Source organism: Diplotaxodon limnothrissa, linkage group LG22 (genome assembly GCF_057381915.1).
Source record: "Diplotaxodon limnothrissa isolate DT_005_m linkage group LG22, D_limnothrissa_male_GT1.1, whole genome shotgun sequence".
NCBI classification, from domain to species: Eukaryota; Metazoa; Chordata; class Actinopteri; order Cichliformes; family Cichlidae; genus Diplotaxodon; species Diplotaxodon limnothrissa.
The window spans coordinates 26,937,683-26,962,247 of record NC_140616.1 but is presented as its reverse complement, the minus strand read 5'-3'; the positions used below and the strand labels follow the sequence as shown (position 1 = coordinate 26,962,247).

Here is a 24,565-nt window from a genome sequence, read left to right as displayed (position 1 = left end):
TGGTGTGATAGACCCCAGCCTCTATGGATCTTGTGCTCAGAGCTTGTTCTTGTGCTGCCATGATTAGTGCCTCTGTGCTGTCTTTCAGTCCAGCTTTGTCCAGCCACTGGTAGGATTTCTGGATATCAGCCACCTCCTCTATCTGCCGGTGGTACATACCGTGCAGGGGTCTGTCCTTCCATGATGGTTCCTCGTCTCCCTCCTCTTTCTTGGGTTTCTGCTGCCTGAGGTATTCACTGAGCACTCGGTCAGTTGGGGCCATCTTCCCAATGTGTGTATATATATATTAGGGGTGCAACGATATTCGTATCGATATTGAACCGTTCGATACAGTGCTTTCGGTTCGGTACGCATATGTATCGAACAATACAACATTTGTAATTTATTTTATCAACTTTCCTTCCGACGATGCTGTCTGTGTTGAGCGCTCAGTGAATCTGCGTTCGACTACTCCGCCTAGGCTGCACTGTCGAGCGCAGATCCACTGAGCACTCAACACAGACAGCATAGTCAGAAGGAAGAGCGCAGGGCAAGCTAGCAAGACACATGGACCTCCCCCACCCTCATTCAGATCTGGCGTTTGGAATTATTTTGGTTTTCATGTGACGTATGACCCTGAAGGTAAGCGAGTCATGGACTAAAGTAAAACAGTATGTTGGATGTGCCATGCAATGCTCAATTACATGGGTGGGAACTAGTGTGTTAGCGCAGTTAGCTCGTTAACGTGTTGGCCGTCTAGCCCCACACACGGGGCGATCGGCGGTAGCTCGTTAACGGAGATTTGCCGTGTTGTGGCGTTAAGGTCATTTCAACGAGATTAACCTGAAAGCACTAGTGGGAACACAACGAATATGACTGCACATTTACGCAGACATCATCCTAGTGCAAAGACCAAAACAACAAGCATGCTACTAACTTTAGCCGAGTCATTTAGACAGCTGTTAGCACATGATTCTCCTTATGCTGCTGAGAATATAGCCCAGAAGAAGCGGATAGTATAGCTTTTATTTTGGAAAGAGACATTTCTCTGTAATAAACTCTCTTTTCCAAAGATGAGTGATTCCTCAATCAGATACAGGGCTTGCAATATCGCTAGCCCGACGTCCTGGAGCTAGCGATTTTTTTCAGTCGGGCTACCAAAATCTATCTCTGCCCTGCCCGTCGGGCTATTGTAGGAAGGAAAAATATATGTCAATGCTTTTGCATTCTTTCAGAAATGTAGCTGGGTAATTATGTCATTGGCATCTGTGAGCCACTGTCAATATGTGACATATTGAAGTCGCGTTTGAATTTGCGCTTGTTTTTTTGCTTTCACTTTGCAATCGTGCGAACTGTGTATAGAGAGCGACAGCACTGATCTGTGAGTGACGATAATTTGTGCACCAATTCCTCTGACATCGTCTTATCAATCGTTAGCTTACTATGCAAACATGACAAGTGAAATCTCCCGCAGCTTAAACATGTGAGAGGTTGATCGCGCAGAGAATCGCTGAGCTTATGTGAGTCCGTGTGTAAAAGCATTTCAGTTCTGCTGAGCCAAATAAGACAGGTCAGGGTGAAGAAGTGACAGCCAAAGAAAAGCTTACCACAAAACAGAGAAGTTATGACAAATCAGACTATAAGGCAAAAAGAAAGTGCAGCTTTATGGTTTCATGGACAAAAGAATTTCTGTGGCTGCAATATGACGAGCTATATAACCAGGGCTGCACATAAGTGGTCCGCAGGTGCGCATTCGCTGTCAAAATAAAAAACACGCACAAGGGTTAGGGTTAAATTTAAAAACTGTACTTTTGAGTTAAAATATATATTTATAATTTTAATAAATGACAAATTAAAAAGGCATGAACATTTTTTTTGTATCGAAAAAATATCGAACCGTGACACAAAAGTATCGAACCGAACCGAACCGTCAGTTTCACATCAATCTTCTCCTTCAGTCATCAGTTTTGACCCAAGGAAGTTCACAGGTGTAAGTCAGTCAAGACTAGTATTTTTTTAACTCACATAGCCTCAGGGATGTGATGGGGACACATGGATGTAAATTTGTCTGATTTACGCTGGTGCTTTTCCACACAGTGGGAAAAAGTCAGAACCAGACTCTTAAAGTGAACTCTAAAGTTGATGGGGAGCCAGTGTAACTGAATAAGCAAGAGTTTGAAATGAATAAACTTCGGAGACTTAGTCAGAAGCCTCAGCATTCTGAAGAACCTGGAGACACTACAGGGATGTTTTATTAAGACAGGTGAACAATGAATTAGAATAATCCAGACGTGATGAAATAGATGCAAGAATAATAATTTAGAGTATGACACGATGGCACTCAACTTGAGAATATTTTTAAGTCATAAAAGAAAGAGCAAACCAAAGATTAAACATGAGCGTGAGTGAGTGAACGCTGCATCAGAAGTCACCTCAAGGTTCCTGACAGAAGACGATTTAGCAAATGTGGAAATGGGACCTAGAATTTCCATTATCTAAGGTACAAATCTGTCAGGGGCAAAAAACAGGACTTCTGTTCTCTCTTCATTAAGATGGAGAAAATTGTCAGTCATCCAACTTTTACCAGAGTCTAAGCATTTATGTAGGATGTGTAGCTAAAAGAATCTTGGGGCTTAAAAGAGATATACAATTGAATTTCATCTGCAATGCAGTGATAAAAATGTATTTAAAAGTTCTGACGAGGGAACAAATATAACAGAAACAGTATATGCCCCAAAACAGAACCCTAATGCATACCATAGGGAAGAAACGTGAAAGATGGCCTAGAAGCAGCCACGCAAAATCATCATTTGGATAATTTAGAACCACTCCAAGAAGAATTCACATAAGAAGAATAGTGTTTGTTAAATGGAGACAGCAACCTTTGCTGCTGACTTTTCAAACTTACACTAAAAGGTTAGTGAAACAATGGAAGGAAAATGTAGCTGCCTTAAGAAGAAGCTTGCAAAACAACTCCGCATCGCTTGTAACACAAATGAGGTTCAGCCCTTGCAGAGAATCACATAAGAACGATAAAGCCTAATTACTGCTGTCATGTGTGAACACTGTGATTGCAGTTCTTCTCGTCCCTGTGACGCAGAACGTCCAGTTTCAAGCACAAAGAGGTTATTTCTGTCTCCAAGGTTGGCCTGAATCTCCAAGTGTACCGCTGAGACGTTAGATAAACCAAGATGAGGGCAATGCCCTCAGCACATAGTGGCAAGGCAGTACAGAGCTGCAGACAGGGGAAGTAACAGCTATAGCCCTGCTGCTGCTGCTTCACTAAACATAGATCAGAAGCTGAGACGTAAAAGAATAACCAATGTCACGGAGGAGACATCAGCTTTGAGGGGACAGAAACAAGACAGAGAAGGAAAACTCCTGAGAGACCTTGCGATTTAAAAGATGTTCTTCCCAAAAGGGCAAAATGTACCGATTTAGATTGCTTTGTTCTCTGACAGCTGATATAAGCTAAAACGTCCCCATAGAATAGCAACAATCAATCATAACAAAGAAATTTAATTCCAAAAATATGTATCAGGCCCGTCATATCAAGGGTGGCTGAGTATAACTGGATTGATAGATTTTTTTTAACAATATCAGCTAGGGCTGAACGATTATGGAAAATAATCTAATTGCGATTTTTTGCCCCAATATTGCGATTGCGATGCGATATGCGATTATTTTTTAAGGTATTTGTCTTCTGTATTATTAAACAAAGACAAGCAATACATCATATAGTATGGCCAATACTATATTACATTAATTTTAAACTGTTCTTTCCTGGAAGACAGACCTCTGTTATGATGACATGAGGTGATGCATGAATTGATGACTGACATTTTTATTTAACTTCTTCAATCACAACAGTATATTTGAACATACACAATAGTTTATTTTTAGCTTACAAACATCTGAGCATAAAGTGCTGACAAGGAACCCTGGTGTAAACATTAAAATGAAAGTCAGTACAATGTGCAGATTGCAGAAATATACATAAAAAAAATCAGTGGCTTTACCACACTCAGTTTTTCGACATCTGTGAACTACTAGACAGTCATTCAATTAAAAAATAATATTAAATAAATAAAACTAATAAATAAAAAATACACACATCTTACTGATCTCTGCAGTCAGTAACATTACACATAAAGTGCAAACATAATAGCAATTGTATAAACACACACACAAACACGCCTTTAAAATTTAAAGGCGTGAAATTGGACGGTCTAGCCTTCTGATTAGCGTCACCGCTGTCTCGGTGGAGTTTAATAAACTCGGCCGTCTGCTTCTTGCTATCTAAAATATAACCAGACACTGGTGTAAATTCTCGACTGTCTCATACTTCTGTTTAATAAGTTTTCTGTTTGACGTTTAGTCAGCTGTGTGAAAACCAAGGAGGAACCCACCCGGGGGATTAATAAAGTTTTATTTTATCTAATCTAATAACTTTAATCTCAGCCAAACCGATTTACTCACGAACAAACAAAACACTGAAAAAAGCCCAACAATAACATTTTTAGGTTGTCTAAGTGACTTATATATTACGTTTAACCCGAGCAGCGAAACTCCGCGGTGATCTGAAAATGATGTGCCGGGAGTTGTGCCGTTCTCGGCCGCATCAGTAACCCTCGAGCTCCCGGCTAGCTGTCGAGCTGGTGGGTAGCAGACGCCTCTGAAAACGTCGAAGCACTTTTGCAAATATGGGATATCTTGATAAACCGAGCAGATATTTGATGTTTACACAACTACTTTCTCGCCTGAAAATATGTTAAAAGTTTATTTTGTGACCCAGAAAGATTAGTATGAGTAATTTTAAAACTTAGTAGCGGCCGCCATTGCTGGAAACTGGAGTTTGGCTGGGCCGCGCTATGAATTCTGGGATATGGTAGTAATTTGGACAGCCTTCGGCGCGTCGCTGTGACGTAATCGGTCTACAAATGCGGCCTCAGGAGGATGCAGCCCATGAATTGTATAATATAATCGCAGTATAATCGCAGCCTTTGCGGTTAGAAAATTGCACTTGATCATGTCGCGATATTATCGCAAATGCGATATATCGTTCAGCCCTAATATCAGCCCCGTGTAGCAGCCCAATCCTGTTAAAACCACGTCTGCCACCAGCAGCTCACTGACTGAATGTTCACCTTCTGCTCCAGACACCATTACTCATCATTAGAGCATCACCACAGCAGTCACTGTCCTGTCCTCTCCACCCGCCTGTCCTCAGCCAATCCTGCCCCAAATCGACATTCTGCTTGATTAGTCTAATCAGAGGGATTAGCCAGAGGCAGAGGGAGTGATGGAGGGATTGAGGGGCTGGACAAGAGATGAGCACTGGAAGAGGAAATGATGAATGGGGGAGAGTCCCAGTGGATCTGCACATTTCATGCCATTGTCCTCATCTTTAACAGCTGCCTCTGTGAGCTGCCACTGAGGTCTGTCCCTCTTCCCAGCAGCTATGTTAAAATTATGATGGACTATCAGTTAACACCCTCGTACTTAACAGTGAAACCACATGAGCTTTAGACTGCTGACATCTTTGAATGGTTTCTATAGACGTTGGCATCTAGAAATCTAACTACTGATATTTAAAGTGCATTGATGTTCTATAGCTTCATGACAGCTTGTTGATGTTTTGCAAAAAAAAAATATATAAAAAATGTGGGTAATGGAGTGTAGGTCATAAAAATACTGCCATTACTGGTAAAATGACTTATTTGAAAAGCCATCAAACAGCTAAAAATTTAAAAGATGTGAATAAAATTTACCTTTGGAACCCATTTGCGACACTCTTATTTCAACACTTATATGATAATAGCTTTGGCCATCATATTTATTAGTTATGATAACACTAGACTCCAGATAACATATATTTGTGTAAGAAGGGGCAAAAGGTTATTGATGACAGTAAGTGCATCCTTTTCCAGAAGCCCGCTCTCTCTGATGCTGGCTCTGATTGTTCTGTGTACATTTTATATGCTTTTGTTGAATTGCATGAATGGTAAAAAATAACACACTATTTTGGAAGAATCCTTGTAGAGGACGTGTTACATCTGTTTTTACATACACAGGTGTCTGCGCTGCTAGACAATCACTGTGGCAGATGAAGTGGAGGGAGGATTTTCTTTTGTAGATGAAGACCCCAGAATTCCAAGTTGGATTAGAAAGCTTTGGGTGATCTGACAAACACTTTATTTTAGGCATTTGAGATGTATCAGCTAGAAGCAATGTACTCCATCAAGTATTAATAGGTTAATCTCTTTCTCCCAAAGATAAAACTTGAACATATGCTGCCTTAAACAAGAAAAGGAAAGAAGATATTAATGCTGGAGTACATGGCACATCTGCATTCATGCCAAGATCTCCCTTCTGCAGCCATACAGGACACATTTAGACCTGAAGCTAAAGCAGATGGGCACATCATTCACTTAGCATTTGAACTGGAGGTCTGTGTGGTCAGCAATTCTGAACAATAGCCCCATGGGATTTTAATACTCTGCACCAGCAAGGATGGAATTGACCAGTGTCCAAAAATGAAATGCTCTCTGCTAAAAAGAAATGACTCCCGGAGACACATTAGGAAGAAAAATTCATCCAGAGTTTGGTGTCACCGGGCCTCTGCTGTCTGCCGCTTTCTCCCTGGGGATAAAGCTTCAGATGTGAGCAATGGGAGCCGACAGGAGGTGGGCAAGTGAAAGACAGTGACGAGAGCGGATCAAAGAGTGTGGCAGGTGACAGGGACGTCATGCCATCTACTTGACAGAGCAGCAGGGTGTCTTTTTCACCAAGATGAGCAGCACTGCAGTTAAAACACAGATGAGAGGGAGAGAAAAGTCTCTGCCCTCTGCTTTGCATGGCGTAACATGAAAAAAATGGAGAACCTTTATACTACACAACCACTTGTGCTACACTGTAGTTGACGGCTGGGCGTAGACCGGTCCTAAACCAAAGAATCTGGTGCTTCAGCCTGATTTCTGTACACATCATCCCCTTCTCACTGAACTCTAATCATGCACAGTACTGATGAAAGCATGGCTAGATCCTCATTTACATTTGTGTTTTCATTATGAGCCACAGTTAAGTAGAAAGCATCTGACACCTTCTATAACAACAGAAACACCTTTAGTTCTTTTGTGGCTGCAGGCGAAGTACAAGTTAAGTGATACAGTATGTCATATTACCACAGAAGCTTGTGAAAGCATCAGCACAAGAAAGTCTTTTGTTTTCTGTATGTGTCATAGCAACTCATCAGCTGTCAGATGTGTAGTTACAGTTCCTCAACCTCTAGCATTTTATTAGATATGGCACATAGTCACAAATGCTAACAAGCTAATCCTAAGCATGTGTAATAGTTACCATGATCAGCATTTCAGTGTGCTAACAATAGCTAATCACAGCAAAGTTCAAGATGATGTGGGTTAATTCTGCAGGTACTATGGTACTAGGTTTTAGATGTGTCCTTGAGCCAACACAGCTAATTTAAATGGCTCAATGACCTCCTCAACATGTCTCCAGAGGCCTGGTAACAAACTAATCATTTGATTCAGGTGGGCTGACCCAGGGTGAGCTGTGGCTGTGCATTGTTTCAAAACTTTATCTTCCACCAGAAAAATGCCACGATGATGCTAACGTCCCAAAAATGCTTGCCAAAAAAGTGCAGAATTGAGTGGGTGAGTGTATACCTATGTTGCTTTATATTCTAACAAATCTCAACTCATGCTACATTAGCTTTTAGCATTTCCTCTTTGCACTGTGACCTTGGATATTCAATAATTATGAGATTATGTATCAGAATTTCAGGAGCAGGACCACTCCTCCAAACACGCTCCTTCCGGTTGTCATCTATATAGGTTCCCCTAGTTCTGCAAGCTGATCATTCTCGTTTACGTGCCCCACCCTTCCTCCTTCTTCTCCATTCTTCAACTTCTTCATTTCTATTTAGTACACGGGGATCTGCCAGGCCCTTGAGCCATCGCCAGTCCCCTTCGAGGCCTTCCCCAAACCGCAGCTCAATTCATGTCAAAGCATTCACTTTTACCTACTAAAACGCTGTCAAACTTAGATGAGGATGTGGGCCCAGCTAGTGAAATGGACATTATGTAAGAGGAAGTAATGCTGCACCAATAAGTGTTAGGTTTTACCTGACAGACAAAAAGAAGCATAGTCTTTTGATTCAAGGTCATATTTTGAGCATTTCCCATTATCAAAAGTGTAAGAATTTGCTGCTCTTTTCAGCTGCGTAAATTTAATGTCTAAATTTAATGTCCATTATTTCTATCAACCACACATTCTAAAATGTAAGGGTCTTAATATATATTGTCCCACCTATTGAGGTTTATTTTAACTAATGAGATAATCTCTTGATGCCAGAGCGGCTTTCTTTCTGTCTGAAATTGAAGCCTAATTAACTTTGATGTTGTGTACTCTTTTTTGAGGACACTGTGACCTTTAAAGTGACTTACCTGCACACTTTGTCCTGCTGCTCAGTGGGGGCCCGGGTGCTCCGGTGCCTCCTTCCCCAGGCCGGGTTAGCAGGACACTGATGTGATACTCTGTGTCTGGCTCCAGGTGCCAGACCTTGTATGTAAGCGAACCCACACCATGAGTCTCTGTCCAAGTGGACTGGCTAGCCCGGTACTGGATTTCCCGCCGAATGACCGGTCCATCCCCCACGATGGAGTTAGTGTTGAGCTGGATGATCAGATAGGTGGGACCTGCCCGCAAAAGCTGGGGGGGTGCAATCGGTGTTGGTGGCACTGAAAGGCAGAAACCAAAATAATTTCCTGTGCATTTTTTTAAAGTACTAATTATTTTAAATTCATATTAGAATCAGGTTTTGGAGGCAAAATTAGAAACAGGAAAAACTCAATTAAAAAATGCGAGTGCGTCTGATGGAAAACAAGTTTCATTTTTTTCAGCAGAAAGGAAAAGTCGAAAAATAGGAAAGGAGAAGTGAAGGATCTCTGACATGGATTTTCTCTTTTTATTTTACAGTTTCAATAACATTATTTCTGCTCTACTGGAGCATTTAGTCATAAAAATCTTTTAATCACATCAGTACTAGGAGAAAGATAGATAGAGCAAGAGTGTGAGAGGCTCTTGAATGCTGAAAAATCGTAATTTTCACTCTAATGATGCTGAATAAGAGCTTATTTGCATGAATAATTGCATAACTAATTCAGTACTCTATGCGCATAAAAACCTACAGCCTTGATAGATAATATGACCCTCATCAACCAGGCGAACATCAAATTAATTCATCACACGATGGTGTGGGTGAGGAACTGGGTGTGCAGTGATTCTGACTGACATATCGCAAGGTTATAACACCTGCCTAAAGATGTTTTATGACGTGACATATTGGGGCGTAAAGAACGAGACGGTGTTTCAACAAACAATTCCGCACCTTTCAAAACACACCTATTTTATTTTGACAGACAGTGTCAATGATGTTTCTGTTCTGCTCACTCATTAGCAAATGTCAGTGACAATGAAAGTGTAAAATAACCGTTATTTTGGAAAGACTTGTTATTTTGCTCCATCACGTGTAGATCTGTGCAGCTGAATTCACCCAACACTGAAAAAGCTTGTTGAAAAGGTGACCATGTCAGATGTTGAACACTGAAAATCGTAAAAGGTAAGAAGGCTAGAAAACGATAAATACATGTGTTTCAATTTTGTCAAAAAGGAAACTAAAGCACAAAACCTCTGCAAACTCTACAGAGACCAGCAGATTTGAAGCCAGGCTCTTCTTGTTTCTTGCAAGGCAGCACCGCTTACCACTTTAAATAACAGCCACACAGAAAGACCAGTCTGTGGGTCAGAGTGGACACTGCGTGACGGTCTGATCACAACCACTTAACAACAAAATTCAATGTCAGTAAACAGATAAAATTAGATCAAACCATTTTAGGGTATTTTCCCCAAATCCTCTAAAGGATCTCTAAACCTTTTTCTTCTGAACCAGATTTAGATCTGACATCTTCAAAGGCTACGACTGAGCTCTGACTGGCCAGCACATTTACCCACATCAACAACATCTGCGGATGTATAGTGCTGGCTGGGGCACATCTAGGTAATCAGAATCCAAGGTAATCCAAAATCATAGCTTTTTATAAGGTATGACTTTGGTCTAGCTTATTAATTGGGACAAAAATGCTTCACAGCTGCTATATGGCAATAGCACATTTTGTGGTTGCCAGTTACAGCATTGAGATTCAATACTGCACTGTTTCCAGAGTAAGAGAGATTTTTCCACTGACAGGCTCAATAGTTCTGTGACTTAGGACAAAAAATTGAAATTAAGCACCTGGCACATCTCTCCATTTGGGATACTTGGTAGCTGAATTCATACAATTGACATAATAAGTGACATATTTATAATATCACACCCATCTCCGCAGTTCAGTTTGTCTACAGACGGACTTTCAACAAATCAGTAGTTACATGTAATGGCAGATGTGGACCATGACAAGGATGCTGTCAGTCTTTTCAGCTTGATGATCACTGCTATTTATTTGAGTGCACAGACAAGGAGCTAAATGAAAGAGAAGCTGGGACTCAGTGGGTGAAGGAAGAGAAAGAAAGACCATTTCTCAGGAAGCTGGAAGTGCTTCTGCATTCATTTCTCGGCTGCTCAGTGAGAAAGAAAATTCTCTCTGCAAAGAGTGGGACCTGTAGATACCAGGTATGAAAAATTTCCATGTGTCAACTGATGAGAGAAATCCCTGCTGTGCAACTCCAAGAATCCATGGCTTGAATAAAAATTGCCCTCCTGGAGATGGTGTTTCACCTGCACAAAATCAACCAGAAGAAAAGACCAAGACCGCCCAGACTGATGGCGTTGCTCTAAATATAGTAACGCTGCATGTTGTCATCTTATTCGTGCAGGGGGGAACTTGCAAACTCAAACTATTTCATCTGGTGTGCTGCTACGTCTCCAGTAAAAAGACAAGCTGAACAGAGGGCTACCCACGGTCAACAAAGCAAAATAAGCAAAAGAACATGTCAGCGATTGGGTCAGCCAGCAGGTATCCTTGAGATCTGTGCCAGGCAGCTACTTTACATTCAGTTATACAACAATCTACAGCTTCTCGGTAGAAATACACACAAAACACTTTTACTTTGACACATTCAATTGCCCAGCTGGATTACACTCGAGTTTTTTTGCAGCTGCCGGTAAGTAAGTAAGTAAAATTTATTTATATAGCGCTTTTCACAGATAAAAATCACAAAGTGCTTTACAACACAGAATAATAGTGTCCTCACACAGTACTGGACTGACAAAGCTTTCCTTCCCCATTAATAATTTAGACCCCACAAGATGGGAAAAAAATACCAAAGTTTCCTTTTAGTTTCCTCCCAGCTTTCTTAAGAGCTCAGAGAACAAATCTAATGATTTATGCCCATCTGGACAGGCAAATGTGTTGAATAAATGAGAGAAATAAGTAACACACTCAGAACAGCTGATTTTGCAGAGACAAAACTATGATATCAGAAATAGATGAAGCAGCTAAACACATAATGCACAGTGAAAGTAACACAACTGCTGCAGAAAAACCGAGGAGACCCAACAGAACCAAACTCTTTGTTTATTTCTCTTAAAAATCCACTCAAAGCATTGTATTTCATCCTCGGATATTTCCCATTATTGTGGCTATTGCAGCTGTTTGGATTGCACAAGTGAGCATTTGCTGGAGAAAAAAGGATAATCTACGTGTAGCTTCAACATTTTTCTGGCTGAATGTGAACAGAAATGGGAGGCGAATGATTTTTGCTGTCTGAAGTATGGATCTCTGTTGCAGACACTTTCTTTAATTTCAATTTTATATACATGACACCATATAACAAAAAAACAGTCTTCTTAAGCCACTTTATATTACAAAGTAAATACCCTACAGTTCTCACTGACCTAATCCCAGTGCGTTAGGTGACCCATCTGAGGTTGTGGATGTCTTTCTATTTAGCATGTGTTGTTGCTGCAGAGCTTATGATGAGACATCCATCACATAAATTGCTCTTACCAGAGACACAAGGAAGACATACGGCCCTCTTCTTAACAGCAAAGATGAAGGCAAAGTAAAACTAAAAAGCTCATTAAAAACTTATTTTGAGGCAAAGTCAGCAAATCTCATATACTGTACATAAACGATGGCCATACCCACAGGATATCAAACGTGTTTGGATTCTGATTCTGCCGGAGGTTTGTTCCTGTTTAAAGGAAGTTATCACTTTCTACTGTCATCAAGTTGTTGTGGTTTTCCCTGTATTATTGTGCATGAAAATGTTTACAGTTTACCTCTGACGATTAGTTCTCCAAAGTTGGACACGGCGGCACCTCTGGGGGACAGGGTGATGCAGCGGTAGAGGTCCTGCTCTCCACGCTGTGCCTCCACCTGGAAAGTCGCCATCAGCCGCTTGTGACTCAACCGAGTCAGCATGGACGTGTCCAGCAGCACGCCGTTTCTCCGCTGACAACCAGAAAAGGTCCACAGAGAGAGAGAGAGAGAGAGCATTGAGTGCACCGACCCAACCGTATGTGTTTACCTGCATCTGTCCAAGTCATTAAAAATAGGTAAGCATCTGAGAAGCAGACAGGAAGACAAAACAGGGCTGGAATTAACCACATGGGAGGGCAAGATAATAAATGTGATAAATGTCACTGGTCACAATCGTTTGTTCGCTTTCAAGACCAGTGACACAGGCCTCCCGGGTTGCTGTTGTTTCCAGCACCGGGGCTCGAGCTGACGTCTCCTACCATGCTAATGTGTCAGTGCTCCAGGCATACTGGAAATTGGCTTAAGCGGTGGAACAGGAAATCAGAGGCCAGCACTCGGAATGAGCTGTTCCAGGTGCGAGATACAATATATACAGCCTCTCGCACAGTATAAGTAGATTATTATGTAAGCTGTCGCCTGCTTACATTTTTCACCAGTAAGTGGGTTTGACATCCGCATGTTTGAATTGGTTTAGGAGGATGGGGGGAAAATACATTGCTGTTAGAAAATATGAAATTAGATATATAGTGCCAGAGTACTGCCTACAGCTACAGATTATACTTCAATTTAACTTTAGCCTTGGTATCAATAAAATCTGCAATCTTCTTTTATGTAATCTCTGTTTAAATTTGTTTCCTACTTTTTTGGTTTAAAAAAAAAAAACACCCTTTTTCATCAGTTTAACATGACTTTTTAATGTAGAGCATACATGCAGTTTATTTTGTTGTTGTTTGTTTGCTTGCTTTTTATGTAAACTTTAAATCCCACCTGCAGGCTTTTAAAGCAAAAATGCTTCTGTTTGCCAAGTGTGCTGCCATTCTTCCTGTCTGGCAGCAAGCCCTGCGTCATAATGCAATTAAGAGTTTGTATAATGACTAACTCAGGTTTGGATTCGGCACATGTTGATATTAAATAAATAGCATCTGAGAGTGCCGTCTGCGATTTTTGGGCTCATGGACAGCAGAGGAAATATGATGTAAATGGATTAAGAAACATTATGCTAACAATTTGTTTGGACTAGCTAAACAGAAGAAAGAGTGGAGGAGAGCAGCTCCAGATTGGTCCAGAGAGGACCTCTGCATTGGCAGGGAGATCAAAGAGAAAACAGCAATTAGCAGTCTCGGTGCTGACGATCAAACAGGCCCTGAACAACAAATGGAGGAACAGAAGGTGGTAATGGCTTATGATATATCTCCACTCTCTGTTGTTACCAGTTTTTGGGTTTGTTTCCACTAAATGAGAGGAGCAGGGAGGAGTGTAACATGTGCTGACATGGGCTGAGAAGTTGCAGCACTTTGTCAAATTACAGAAGACAAGCCTTCTATTGTTTGAATTTTCACATGTGTGTATAGCTCAGTCAACAAATTTGCAAAGTTTGAAAGTGATTTAAAAAAATGGCTCTTTCATACACCGATGATCTTCAAAGGCTTCGATACAAAGAAGAGAGGGTGGGGGTGAAATAAAATTGAGTGGAAACACAGGGGATGGATCACCAAGTATACAGAGATCTCATTTGCAAAGTGTCTTCTCCCTGCTGCTATCATTTCAAAAGCACTTAGATGTGCAGGCTTCAAGGCCAAAAAGAAGGAGTGGAGGCATTCAAGGATGGATTTATGAAGACTAATATTAGCTCATATTCAAACTATGAAAACTATTTTCAGTTGCATGAGAGAAATGACTTTAGGGGCTTTTGTAAACTAAATGCCATCCCAATCAAAAAGCTAGAAAAGCAGAGGCACAAACTGTCAAACGGCTCTGCGCACAACACAAGCATTAAAAGGCAAAAACTCTGAATCACAAACTTTCTGAATTATGTAAGAATGCTAAATCGCACTACTATTACTGACATAAAAGATAATGGCTCCCATTTTCTTTAACGACTACTGCACAGTTAATTACGAGGTCAGAAGAGGTGGCTTCACGTCTTTGCCACCAGGTAATTCTGCGATTGACAATTAAGAGACAACCGTATTGACCTTCCATGAAGTTAGAGGACTTGAAATTTTAAAGCAAAAAAATTTGCATTTGTTAGCATTTTTCTTTCTTAGAGCTCCAAAGCAGGGATACTGCATAAGAGAACTTCAGACGCCAATGAGTTTTGGACACGGGAGGATTCTGTGCAAAAGCCTGACAAAGTTTGACGAGAGCCATATGCTTATGGCTAGACGCCTCGGTCAGAGCACGTCTGCTCCTGTAAGGTGCAGCAGTGGCAAGTACATGCTGGCAGTGAAATGTGGACGAATCAAAAACTAGCAACAGGGTGCTGGGCCGCTTGTGTCACAGTGGCTTCGCCATCTCTTATAAAATCTGCTGCTAACTTCTTGATGCCAGATACTAAGGGCACCTTCAGAAGTCCTGCAGAGTCCGTGCAACGCCAGGCCAGAGAAGTTTTGGTAGGATGCAAATGACTAACCACATATTTTGCAGGGGTACTTTTAATGTTGTGTCAGATCAATCAAGTTTGAAAAATCTATTTAAAATTTCAAGCGGTTTTGGTTTGAAGTCTTCTGAAGTGATGAGCTGAATTCATATACTGAATATACTGTTGGGAGTTCAATAAACTTAATAATCAAGCCTCTGGAGGGTGATGATTTTAACAGGCTTCCAAGCATGTGGTGTTTGATGGTTAAGACTCTTGAGACCCTTCTGTAGTTTGAAGTAAACAGATATGATGAAGAAAACTGGCTGTGCGAACAGATGTGATATGGTTAAAAAGGAAATAAATAAATAAACAAATAAGTAAGTAAGTAAGTAAGTAAATAAATAAATAAATAAAAACTGCATTTCTTTTCTGCAGTATCTTCAGAAAAGAAATATATATTTGTACTGTACCCTACAAAATACCCGATTCCAGTTTCATAACCACCCATCCATTACCATTGTTTCATATTAGACATTAAAATGGCTAAATAGACTGTGTTGACAGACTGCTGGTTCAGAACTATCTGTCCAAAATCTGCAATATAAGTAACATCTGTGGCCACAGTCATCAAATATTAATACAGATATCAATATCTTATATTTAAAAAAATGCTAAACTAATAGCATGTAAAGGGGCCAAAAGTCTATTATTTATTCATTATCAGTAAACGCTCCAAATTTATTTTAAGCACCAATAAATAATTTGCAAACATGGGATTCAATCATTGCAGCACTAAGAGCAGTCTCCATGATGATCATCTCTCTGATCCACTTAGCAGTATTGAGCTGTATCAGTACTAAAACATAAGATTGTATATCTGTACTTTGGGGCTCAATGATAGTCAAAATGGTACACACGCTTTAAGTTTAAGTTTATTTAACTTCCATCCATTCGTTTATCCCTTTTTCAGGGTCGCAGGGAGGCTGGAGCCTATCCCAGCTATCTTAGGGGGAGAGGCAGGCTACACCATGGACAGGTCGCCAGTCTGTCACAGGGCTAACACACAGACACAGAAAACGATTCACACTTTTGGACAATTTAGACTTTCCAATTAACCTATCCCCACTAACTACATGTCTTTAGACTGTGGGAGGAAGCCAGAGTACCTGGTGAGAACCCAACACACCGTGCTAACTGTATAAGTTGCATTTTCACGTCATTAGAGAAAGTTGGACACAGTTCATCTCAGTCACCTGCTGTGATGTAACACAACAGGTTTTAAATGTTTAAAACCTTGTGGACACTTAAGTCATTCAAGTTCAACACCCCTCTACCACATCCAGACTTTAATTGAAAATCCAGGATTGCTATTGCTTCTGATTAGAAATGATGTTTGATGTTCTTCAGCTAAGGGTGAAAATGTGGTTGTGTTTGTTAAGCTGTGTTGTGTCAATCTGAAAATAGGCCCGCCATTGGAACACAATAAGTGGTGATTAAATACCCAATATGTCAATCTCATGATACAAAGCCCCTGTCCACTTGAAAAGCTAGTATGGTGTGTAAATAAAAATAATTTTCCCTTAAAAGTCCCAAACTATCCCTGACCTAGACTAATTTCCCCTTTAAAGTCATCTCCTTGTGCATCCTTACATCTGTTTCTTTGCAGGTTCTATTATTAGATTTCTCATTGGAAGTCCCACAGATTGTGCTGGTGTGTTTTCAGTGTGTTGTATGCTGGCACACGATCACACAATGAAATTCAGATTGACAATCTGGCAATTGGAGCAGTTTGAAAGAGACACTGATTTCTGTGCTTCAAGCAAGTTTTAAGTCCACTGCACCGTGCACAGTGCAAGGTCAGAGCGTGACTTTCATGGAGCAATCTAAAAGCACCAGCAGCATTAAGAAACCAAGAGATGCACAAGAAGAAGATCTGGAATGAGGAAAATTGCTGCATTTGGGAGAATTAATTGACATTTTTTTAGGCTCTGGTTTGTATTCTGCTATGTTTGAAAGCCAAATCACAAACAAATCTCTAAATCTGAAACAATCACCATATTGAAAAGGAACAATGATACAGTCTACACTGCACTGCAGTCCTCAGTATCCCTAAATTCACTGTGAGCAAATGTTTAATGGTGCGTTTCAAAACTCCACATCAACCCAATCGGAAAAAATCTCATTCACTTCTTTCAAGGTTTTGTGCTCTGGTGGACTGAACTAATATAAATGCCAATGCACAACTGGAATAATGAAGGATAATCACAGATACCACTGTTTTGTCCCTGCTTGCAGCTAGGGCATCGAGTCTCAAGACTTTTCGGTAACACATAGATTTACATTAAATCACAACAACATTTGTGAAATTTTCATACATCATCACAATTCATTTAAAAAGACAACCCTACTTATATCATATATCTTAAATCTAGATACTCTCTAGTTTTTGTTAAAGAAAAACAACTATTCAATAAAAAGTGTAGATTTAATTGGAGAAAATTATGTATCAGAATTTCAGGAGGAGGTGGGCCTCATTTTAGGTGTTATGTAGAAGCTTAGCTGTGGCCTTGACTAGGGATGGGTATCGTTTAGGTTTTATCCGATACCGGTGCCAAATCGGTACTTTTGAAACGGTGCTCAAACCGGTGCTTAAAGAATGGAGAACACAAACTTTGTCCAAAAACCTCTCATGTTCAGCTGTTTTTTGTAAAAAGATAACAATGTTAGCCTTTTCTGCAGCTATGGGGCATATATGGTATCACTCTTGGCTGGAAGCAGTGCTTAAACAATGGAAAAAACACAAACTTTGTCCAAAAACCTCTCATGTTTAACTGTTTCCCACTTTTTCTTTGGTCATTTTAGCCTTTTTGTCCAGGGTGAAGGGAGTATCTGCCATCAAACAAGAGGACAGCCGCATGTAGCTATGATGATGTTTGCGAGCGAAGATAATTAATACAAAGAAAACACAAACACGCTAATGTGCACAATCCCTCGGTCTCACCTCCAGCAGGAAGGGCTCAGCCTCAGAAACTTTTCCCGTGGCGACACACTGGAACGAGGCATTCTGCCCGGCATTCACCTCCACGTCACCCAGCCGAGAGAAATGAGCCACCTTGTCTGTGGTAGGAGGACAAAACACACACACAGAGATACACAGTGATGAAAGTGCCACATCTGGAGCTGAGCTTTGCTGTCTAAATATACTGAAAACACAGATGCTAAGTGCAATTTATTTAGAGCCTGTACATTAAATATACACCTAGATATAGATAGAGGCTCACAAACATCACTGCTGGCTTCTGTTCACTTTTCTAAACAACTATAAATGGTTCACATGAGCATTGTCCAAAGCACTTTTCAAAAATATTTAACCACAAAAACAACAAAAGCTCCGTTGATCCGTTTGGAATGGACATCACAGCTGTGACATGGCAGTTATGTGGCAAAAACATGAAATAGGTGAAAGAAAACGATCCATGTGTCCCTGGAAAAATATGAAAAATGCTTTTGTACCATTGGGTTTTAGAAAAAAACAAAATGATGGGCTTTACTTTTATGGACTGCCATTGCCACCATGTCAGCATTTGAGAGCATAAAGGATGCAGCTAAGACTGAAGGCAAACCATTTTTGGAAAGCTGTATTTCTGCGAGATCAAATGTTTTTGCTACTTCCTTAACTTCAACTGCTCTTTTTAACGCCAAATTAAGAATAATGGTAGTAATAACCTAATAATATTCAATGGAATAAAGTAAAATGCAAAACAGTAAAGCCAAATTTCAAAAACAAGGCTTTTCTTACCTGCTGCTGTTTACATGGTTACATGAAGGAATTCATAAGAGGCAGTTTGAAAAGCGTCTGCATTGTGCTGTACACCTACGGTCAGTCACAGTACTCTCTGCCAGTATATAAAACACAAGTATGTCCGTTCACTGTAATGTGTGGAACACTGCATCTGCATATTGCTAATACATCTATACTGCCTTCTGCTATTTTGAACCACATTTTCAGGTCCTTTCTTTAAGCTACCTTGTATATTTATGAAAGAAAATGCATTTGGTGTTTCTGTAACAGAGGTTCACCGCAATCTTTCTCATAAAAATTAATTCAAAAATGATAACTGAATTGTTTTTTATCAATATTTCCATCTGTTGACACTTTGTTGACAACTGCAAGTTCAAATCCTGATGAATAAATAAAGAAAAGAATAAATATTGATGCACAATCAAAATAGGCATTTTATTAAAAATGTTTCAGTTTAAACATTTGATGTTTTTTTATTTCAGGAAATATATTTATGGGAAATATATAATTTTTAAAACTGACTTTAAACTCTTTCTGCAATAGCTTAGTAGTGGTAGAGAAAGGAAACAGGCACTGATGTAACATTTCTTTGTTTTGGTGACTTTCTAATATGCTCTACACATTAGATTAATGCAACAGGTGAGTTATAGTTTATTAGATAAACCTAACTTAACTAAACACTGTTTAACACAAGAGTTCTGCTACTCCTGGATCATTTTGAAGGCTCAAGTTTGAAATGCTGTGTGTTACTGATTGCTGATTTTTTTTTAAAAAAGTATTTGACCAATTTGACTTCATAATGGTGAATAGTGAGGTCCATCACCTCATTTGATGCAGTATGTTGATAATTTTGGACCAAAGCTGAGCGTAATCATGAAGTAAAAGTGTCTAAATGATCATTAATGAATTAAAAGAGCCTCTTGTTAACTGAATTTAATATAACTACAACAACTGTTTGTGGTTCCAATGGTTCCCAGCCTCTTCGTGGTTCCCATTTGCCTATGGGATTCCCCAGCTACTTGTAGCTGTCCTCAGTGTCTGTAATGTTGCCTTCTGGTTCGATCCCGTCAGTTCTGACTACTTTCCCTCTCTTTGTTACCAGCCGACACTTCTTCAGTCCGAATCACATTCCTATGTCCTTGCTGTATATCCTGGTGCTGTGGATCAGTGAATCAATGTCCCATTCACTCTTGGCATACAGCTTGATGCCATCTATAGAATGACATCTGTTGATCTCATATAGTTCTAGGCATTAGAGGATCCACGTGTGGGGCATCGAGTCATAGGCCTTCTTGTTGTCCAGACCTTCCCCTAGGGGGGGCGCAGAGCCATTGCAGGGGGGGCGCAGTATGAAAAGGGAAAAAAAACCAAAAAAACAATGCTTGGACACTGCTAGCACAGGGCTCCCACACAAACGCAAAGCAGGAGATGAAGCATCGCTGAATATGTTTCCAAACCAACTTCATTCTAAGCCAAAGACTAGAAAATATGGTGAAGCAAGTCTTCCCTTTGGTTTCACCTGCACAAGTGCAGAGGTAGGTCTCCCCTGCATACTGTAATTGGCTTTCCCTTTGTTGGGAGCACATACTGGGCTGTTCAAATCACAGACAAACAGTATCCTACAGGTGTGGACGTAGCGTAAAAGAGTTAGTAGTTTATTTTCTTACTACCTGTAATTTATTTGAGATTGCTTGTATTTGCTTATTGTTTACTAAATGTTTGAGGTGTGAAATAAATTGCAATGGAGCAAAATATGGGTGTGTGTGGTTGGAGGATGTGTTTGCGCAAACATTTTTCTTGTAAAACAAAGGGGGGCCTAGCAAAAAAAGTTTGGGAACCGCTGTTGTAGTCAATCCAGGCGGTGCACAGGTTAGTCAGTCTGCTCTTGCAGTCTTGGGCGACTGCGCTGTCTACTGGCTGGTGTTTCGCTCCTCTGGTATTCCTGCTCTTTCTGCGCCCCGCTCATGTACTGAGCCATACATGAGTTGATCTTAGCCGCAAAGATGCTGAACAGTGGCATATTTCAACATTTGCATAGATTGGTGCATTTCCATTACAGGAAATACAATATAGTATCTTAAAAATACTATTAAAAATACGCAATATATCACAGACCCACCCAACAGCCAATCTAATTTCTCTTTGCTTGTTTCTGCAGGCTGTTAGAATAGAGTGCTGGAAACATTTCTAGACTAATTTTGGCCTGAGCAAGCATTCATTTAGGTTTTCACGCTTCCAAACACTCTTTAAACAATGAGAATGGGTAACATAGCTACCCCCTTAAAACAACACTAATGAACAACATTCTGAATATAATGAGAAAATAATAACCTACATTATATAAGACACAGAGCATACTGAGAGATTCCTTCTGTGGCGTTAGCAGGATATGTACTGTGGGAATTATTTCTACTGGCTAACCAATGTGATGGGCAAAATGTAATTCAGACACTTTCATGCCTGGTTTCCACGGCAACTAACAGCAACATCTGCAGAGAATGGGATGATAGAAACTGCATCGAAAATTTTTCCTTTTTGCTCATGTTTCTCTTTCCTTCTCTGGGCCTTTTGGTGCTCCGTCCATTCAATCAGCATAGTAACAGTAAGTAATTTCAGGTGCATATCTCAAACCACAACTAGCTCATTTCACACCATAAGTGATAAATTGGGAAGATGGCTAATGTGGCATTAAAAGAATGAAAAATTAACAGAATGGATACCCAATGGACTTTTGTTGTTGTGCCACCCTGAGTATTTTGTATGGAGAAAACAAGCCAACTTTAAAGTCTTCTCTAAAAGACTAACAGTCTCAGGGCCAATTATAGAAGGAGTCATTTGAGGATGAGGCAGTTGCATTAATAGTGACAGAGAAAATTAAATTTAAATCTAAAAGCCTAGTAGGTTGGATATGTGACTTGGTGAGCCTTAATTAATAGTGTTAAACATAAAAAGAGCCAAGGTAAATTGAGTCTCAAATGTATTCTGTCTGTCTGAAATGCTGGCTTTTTAAATTAGTGATGCTGCCTCTGCCTCCATGATGCAGGAGAGATTGGTTTGACTGAAACACGTGTTTAGAATCTATATTCTAAACACGTGTTTCAGGGGACTCCAGGGGAAAACAAGACAAATGTCAAATGAGTGGGAATGTAAACTGAGTAGCGGTTGCTTTTGAGCTGAAGCTTTCCTAAAGGGGCATACTATTATTCTTGTTGCCTGCAGGGAAATTTGCACTGCCTTACTAATGTTTACTTACATCTTTGTTTGAGTGTGTGTGTGTGCATTTGCTGTTGCAGCTATACACCAAGTGCAAAACTCTGCACGTGTATGCGTTTTTCTGTTCTAGATTTATGTGTGTGTGTGGATATGCTTGGTTGAGCACAGATGAAACGCATGAATCATGTGCTTCATGATTCATGTGTTTATGCTGCACATATAATATGTTGCAGTGCCTTGCAGGGACATTGTCCCCTAATGTGAGCTTAGAGGCATGTTGAGGATCCAAACGCCACCATCTGCACGAAAGCTAAACTCAGCCTGGCTCACATATTGAGGGGCCTTGGCAAAGGCACCTACCACCACTCCATCACTAATCACCATGGACAAGTATCCTACTCCTCTCAGGACAGGGTCACAGAGGGCAAGTGCTAAAGTCTGAGCAGAGCTTCGATTTGGAAAAAAAAAAGAATCTGCATGCTGGTTTAAGAAAGGGTTTTAGCTCCTCTGTCGGTTTCCCAGTGTGGATTCAATGAATTATATAATGTGGCCTCGCTGATTTTTATCAGTGCCAGTAGCCCTAGAAAACGAGATCTGAATTTCATGAGCTCATAAATACTCCACATTATCATTCATTAGCATTTTCCCACATTTAAGCAGCTAAAAACAATATTTCCATTCTCGCTCCCTTCTTACTGAAAGCCAGACTGGATGTTAGTTATAAAGATTGGAATACAGAAGTACTTGGTTTCTGAACAGTACGAATGGCGGTATTTCGGGGTCGTTCAAGCATGACTTGACTATTCTATTTAAAGCCGCATGAAGAGATTTTTGACCACAAGGGGGCAGTGAAACAGTCTAGAACAGCGGTCCCCAACCTTATATGCGCCACGGACTGGTTTATGCCCGGCAATATTTTCACGGCCTTTAAGGTGTCGCGGATAAATACAACAAAATATAACCAGTACCGGTACCGAAAAAAAGAAAATTTATTCATAACACACGTGAAAAGACCCAGGAAAACCGAGTAAACGATAAAAACGATAACAAAATAACGCTGAAAACCGAAAAAAACCCTGAAAACTATACATTTCACACCTGAGCCTCAACTCTCGCGGCCGGTACCAAACGACTCACAGACACCGGTCCGAGGCCCGGGGGTTGGGGACCGCTGATCTAGAATACAACACATTACAGCGCATCTGGTAATATCATTAAGGGCTTTGTCTTTTTGCTTCTCTGAACAGGGTTACTGGTAGACAAGTAGCCAACTACAGTCTCATCAAAAGAATGGAGTTTGATGGCAGTAAATGAGATATTAGTGAAATACAAAACAATTATGCTTTAAAATTTAGCACTAGTTTTATATTTTCATTCACTGAAAAGCTACTGTAACTGAATAAGTTGAAGAATAAGCGCACTTAACTGCCAACAATTAGTCATATAATATTTATATATGCTTGATTTAGTTTAAAGATATACCAACACCCAGTGCAGAAATGGCTTATTACAGAGTAATTATGTAATCTAACACTCTGCATCATATCACAACTGGCCAATAATAATTGGTCGAAATTACAGCATTTAAATGACTGAAACAATTATTTAATAAAACACTAACACCGAGCCCATTATCAGTTGATTCTCAGTACTTGCTGTTTTGGCTCCACGTTATCTGTTCTGGAAGTCAGCATGCCTTATTGAAGCTTTTGCAATGACCTCTGCTTCCAGGCAGACCACTCAGTTCACATTAAGCTTTTGTCTATGATGCCCAATAGAGCTAATCATCTTGGTAATGGCACAGCTGTGAAGAAAAAGGTCTCATATGATGGATCCAACATCAACTACTGTACACACTAAAACACAGTCAGGGAGTGTAATAGTAATTTAACAGAACATAACAGAATTTTCAATAACACCCGTAAACCACCAGCCTCCCGATATCCCAGTGATGCCAAAGAAAAAACATCTCCCAGAGAGGATCAAAGTACAAACACTAGCTGTCCTTTTCCTGCCTGTAACATCACATTAGCTTTAAAAGCACCCGGCTGGGAGCATAGCGATCAGTGGAAAAGGTCGGCTGTTCTTCCAGGACAAAAGGGACACCTCCCGCTGTGTTATTGTGGGTCTGACATTTGGGCATGTACCAGGTATGTGTGCCGCGGTTGCCCCCTGTCACCAGAATGGTTTCATAGTCTTCAATCACTTTTCAGAAGCTGTTGAGTTCTGTGGCCTGGACCACCATTATTATGAGTTGTAGAGAAGTGGGTACTTACAACAGGGGTAATTGAGCAGCACTATGTCGTCCAAGGCAATATAACCCTGCCGCTCTTCAGAAACAGTCGCTTCAAAGATGACCTGTGAAGACAAAGGGTAAAGTAAATGACTACACCCCGCTGCATGCTGAATGGCAAATAGATTGGGTAAAATTAATATCTAAACGCCCGGCAAGAACAGAAAATTCACATGTTTTGTTTCACTTACTACAAATTTAAAGGGGAATCTTAATTGTAAAGTTTTACCCTGGCATTACACCATAATCAAGAATGTTTCATATCCGTTGTGTGGTATTTTTCAAAAGCAGCAATTTAATCACAGCTAAATTAGCATTAGTTATTAGCAGAACCTTTTCATCTCTTTAAAACACCAACAGGGAAATGTCAGGCTTTAGTGTAAGCCCTTCAGAATAAAGACGCCAGAGCCCTCTAG

At 40.3% G+C, this 24,565-nt stretch overlaps 1 protein-coding gene across 1 annotated transcript in view; it reads right to left on the bottom strand.

The window, feature by feature from the left end:
- The window catches only part of LOC146610073 (receptor-type tyrosine-protein phosphatase U-like), a 259,644-nt gene that overhangs the window by 84,706 nt on the left and 150,373 nt on the right, over nt 1-24,565 (bottom strand). The window contains exons 4-7 of the mRNA XM_085346904.1: nt 24,133-24,214; nt 17,843-17,958; nt 12,281-12,452; nt 8,445-8,738 (exon numbers count right to left, since the gene is read on the bottom strand). Coding sequence (XP_085203030.1) covers nt 8,445-8,738; nt 12,281-12,452; nt 17,843-17,958; nt 24,133-24,214 — 664 coding nt within the window. The remainder of the gene's footprint in view (nt 1-8,444; nt 8,739-12,280; nt 12,453-17,842; nt 17,959-24,132; nt 24,215-24,565) is intronic.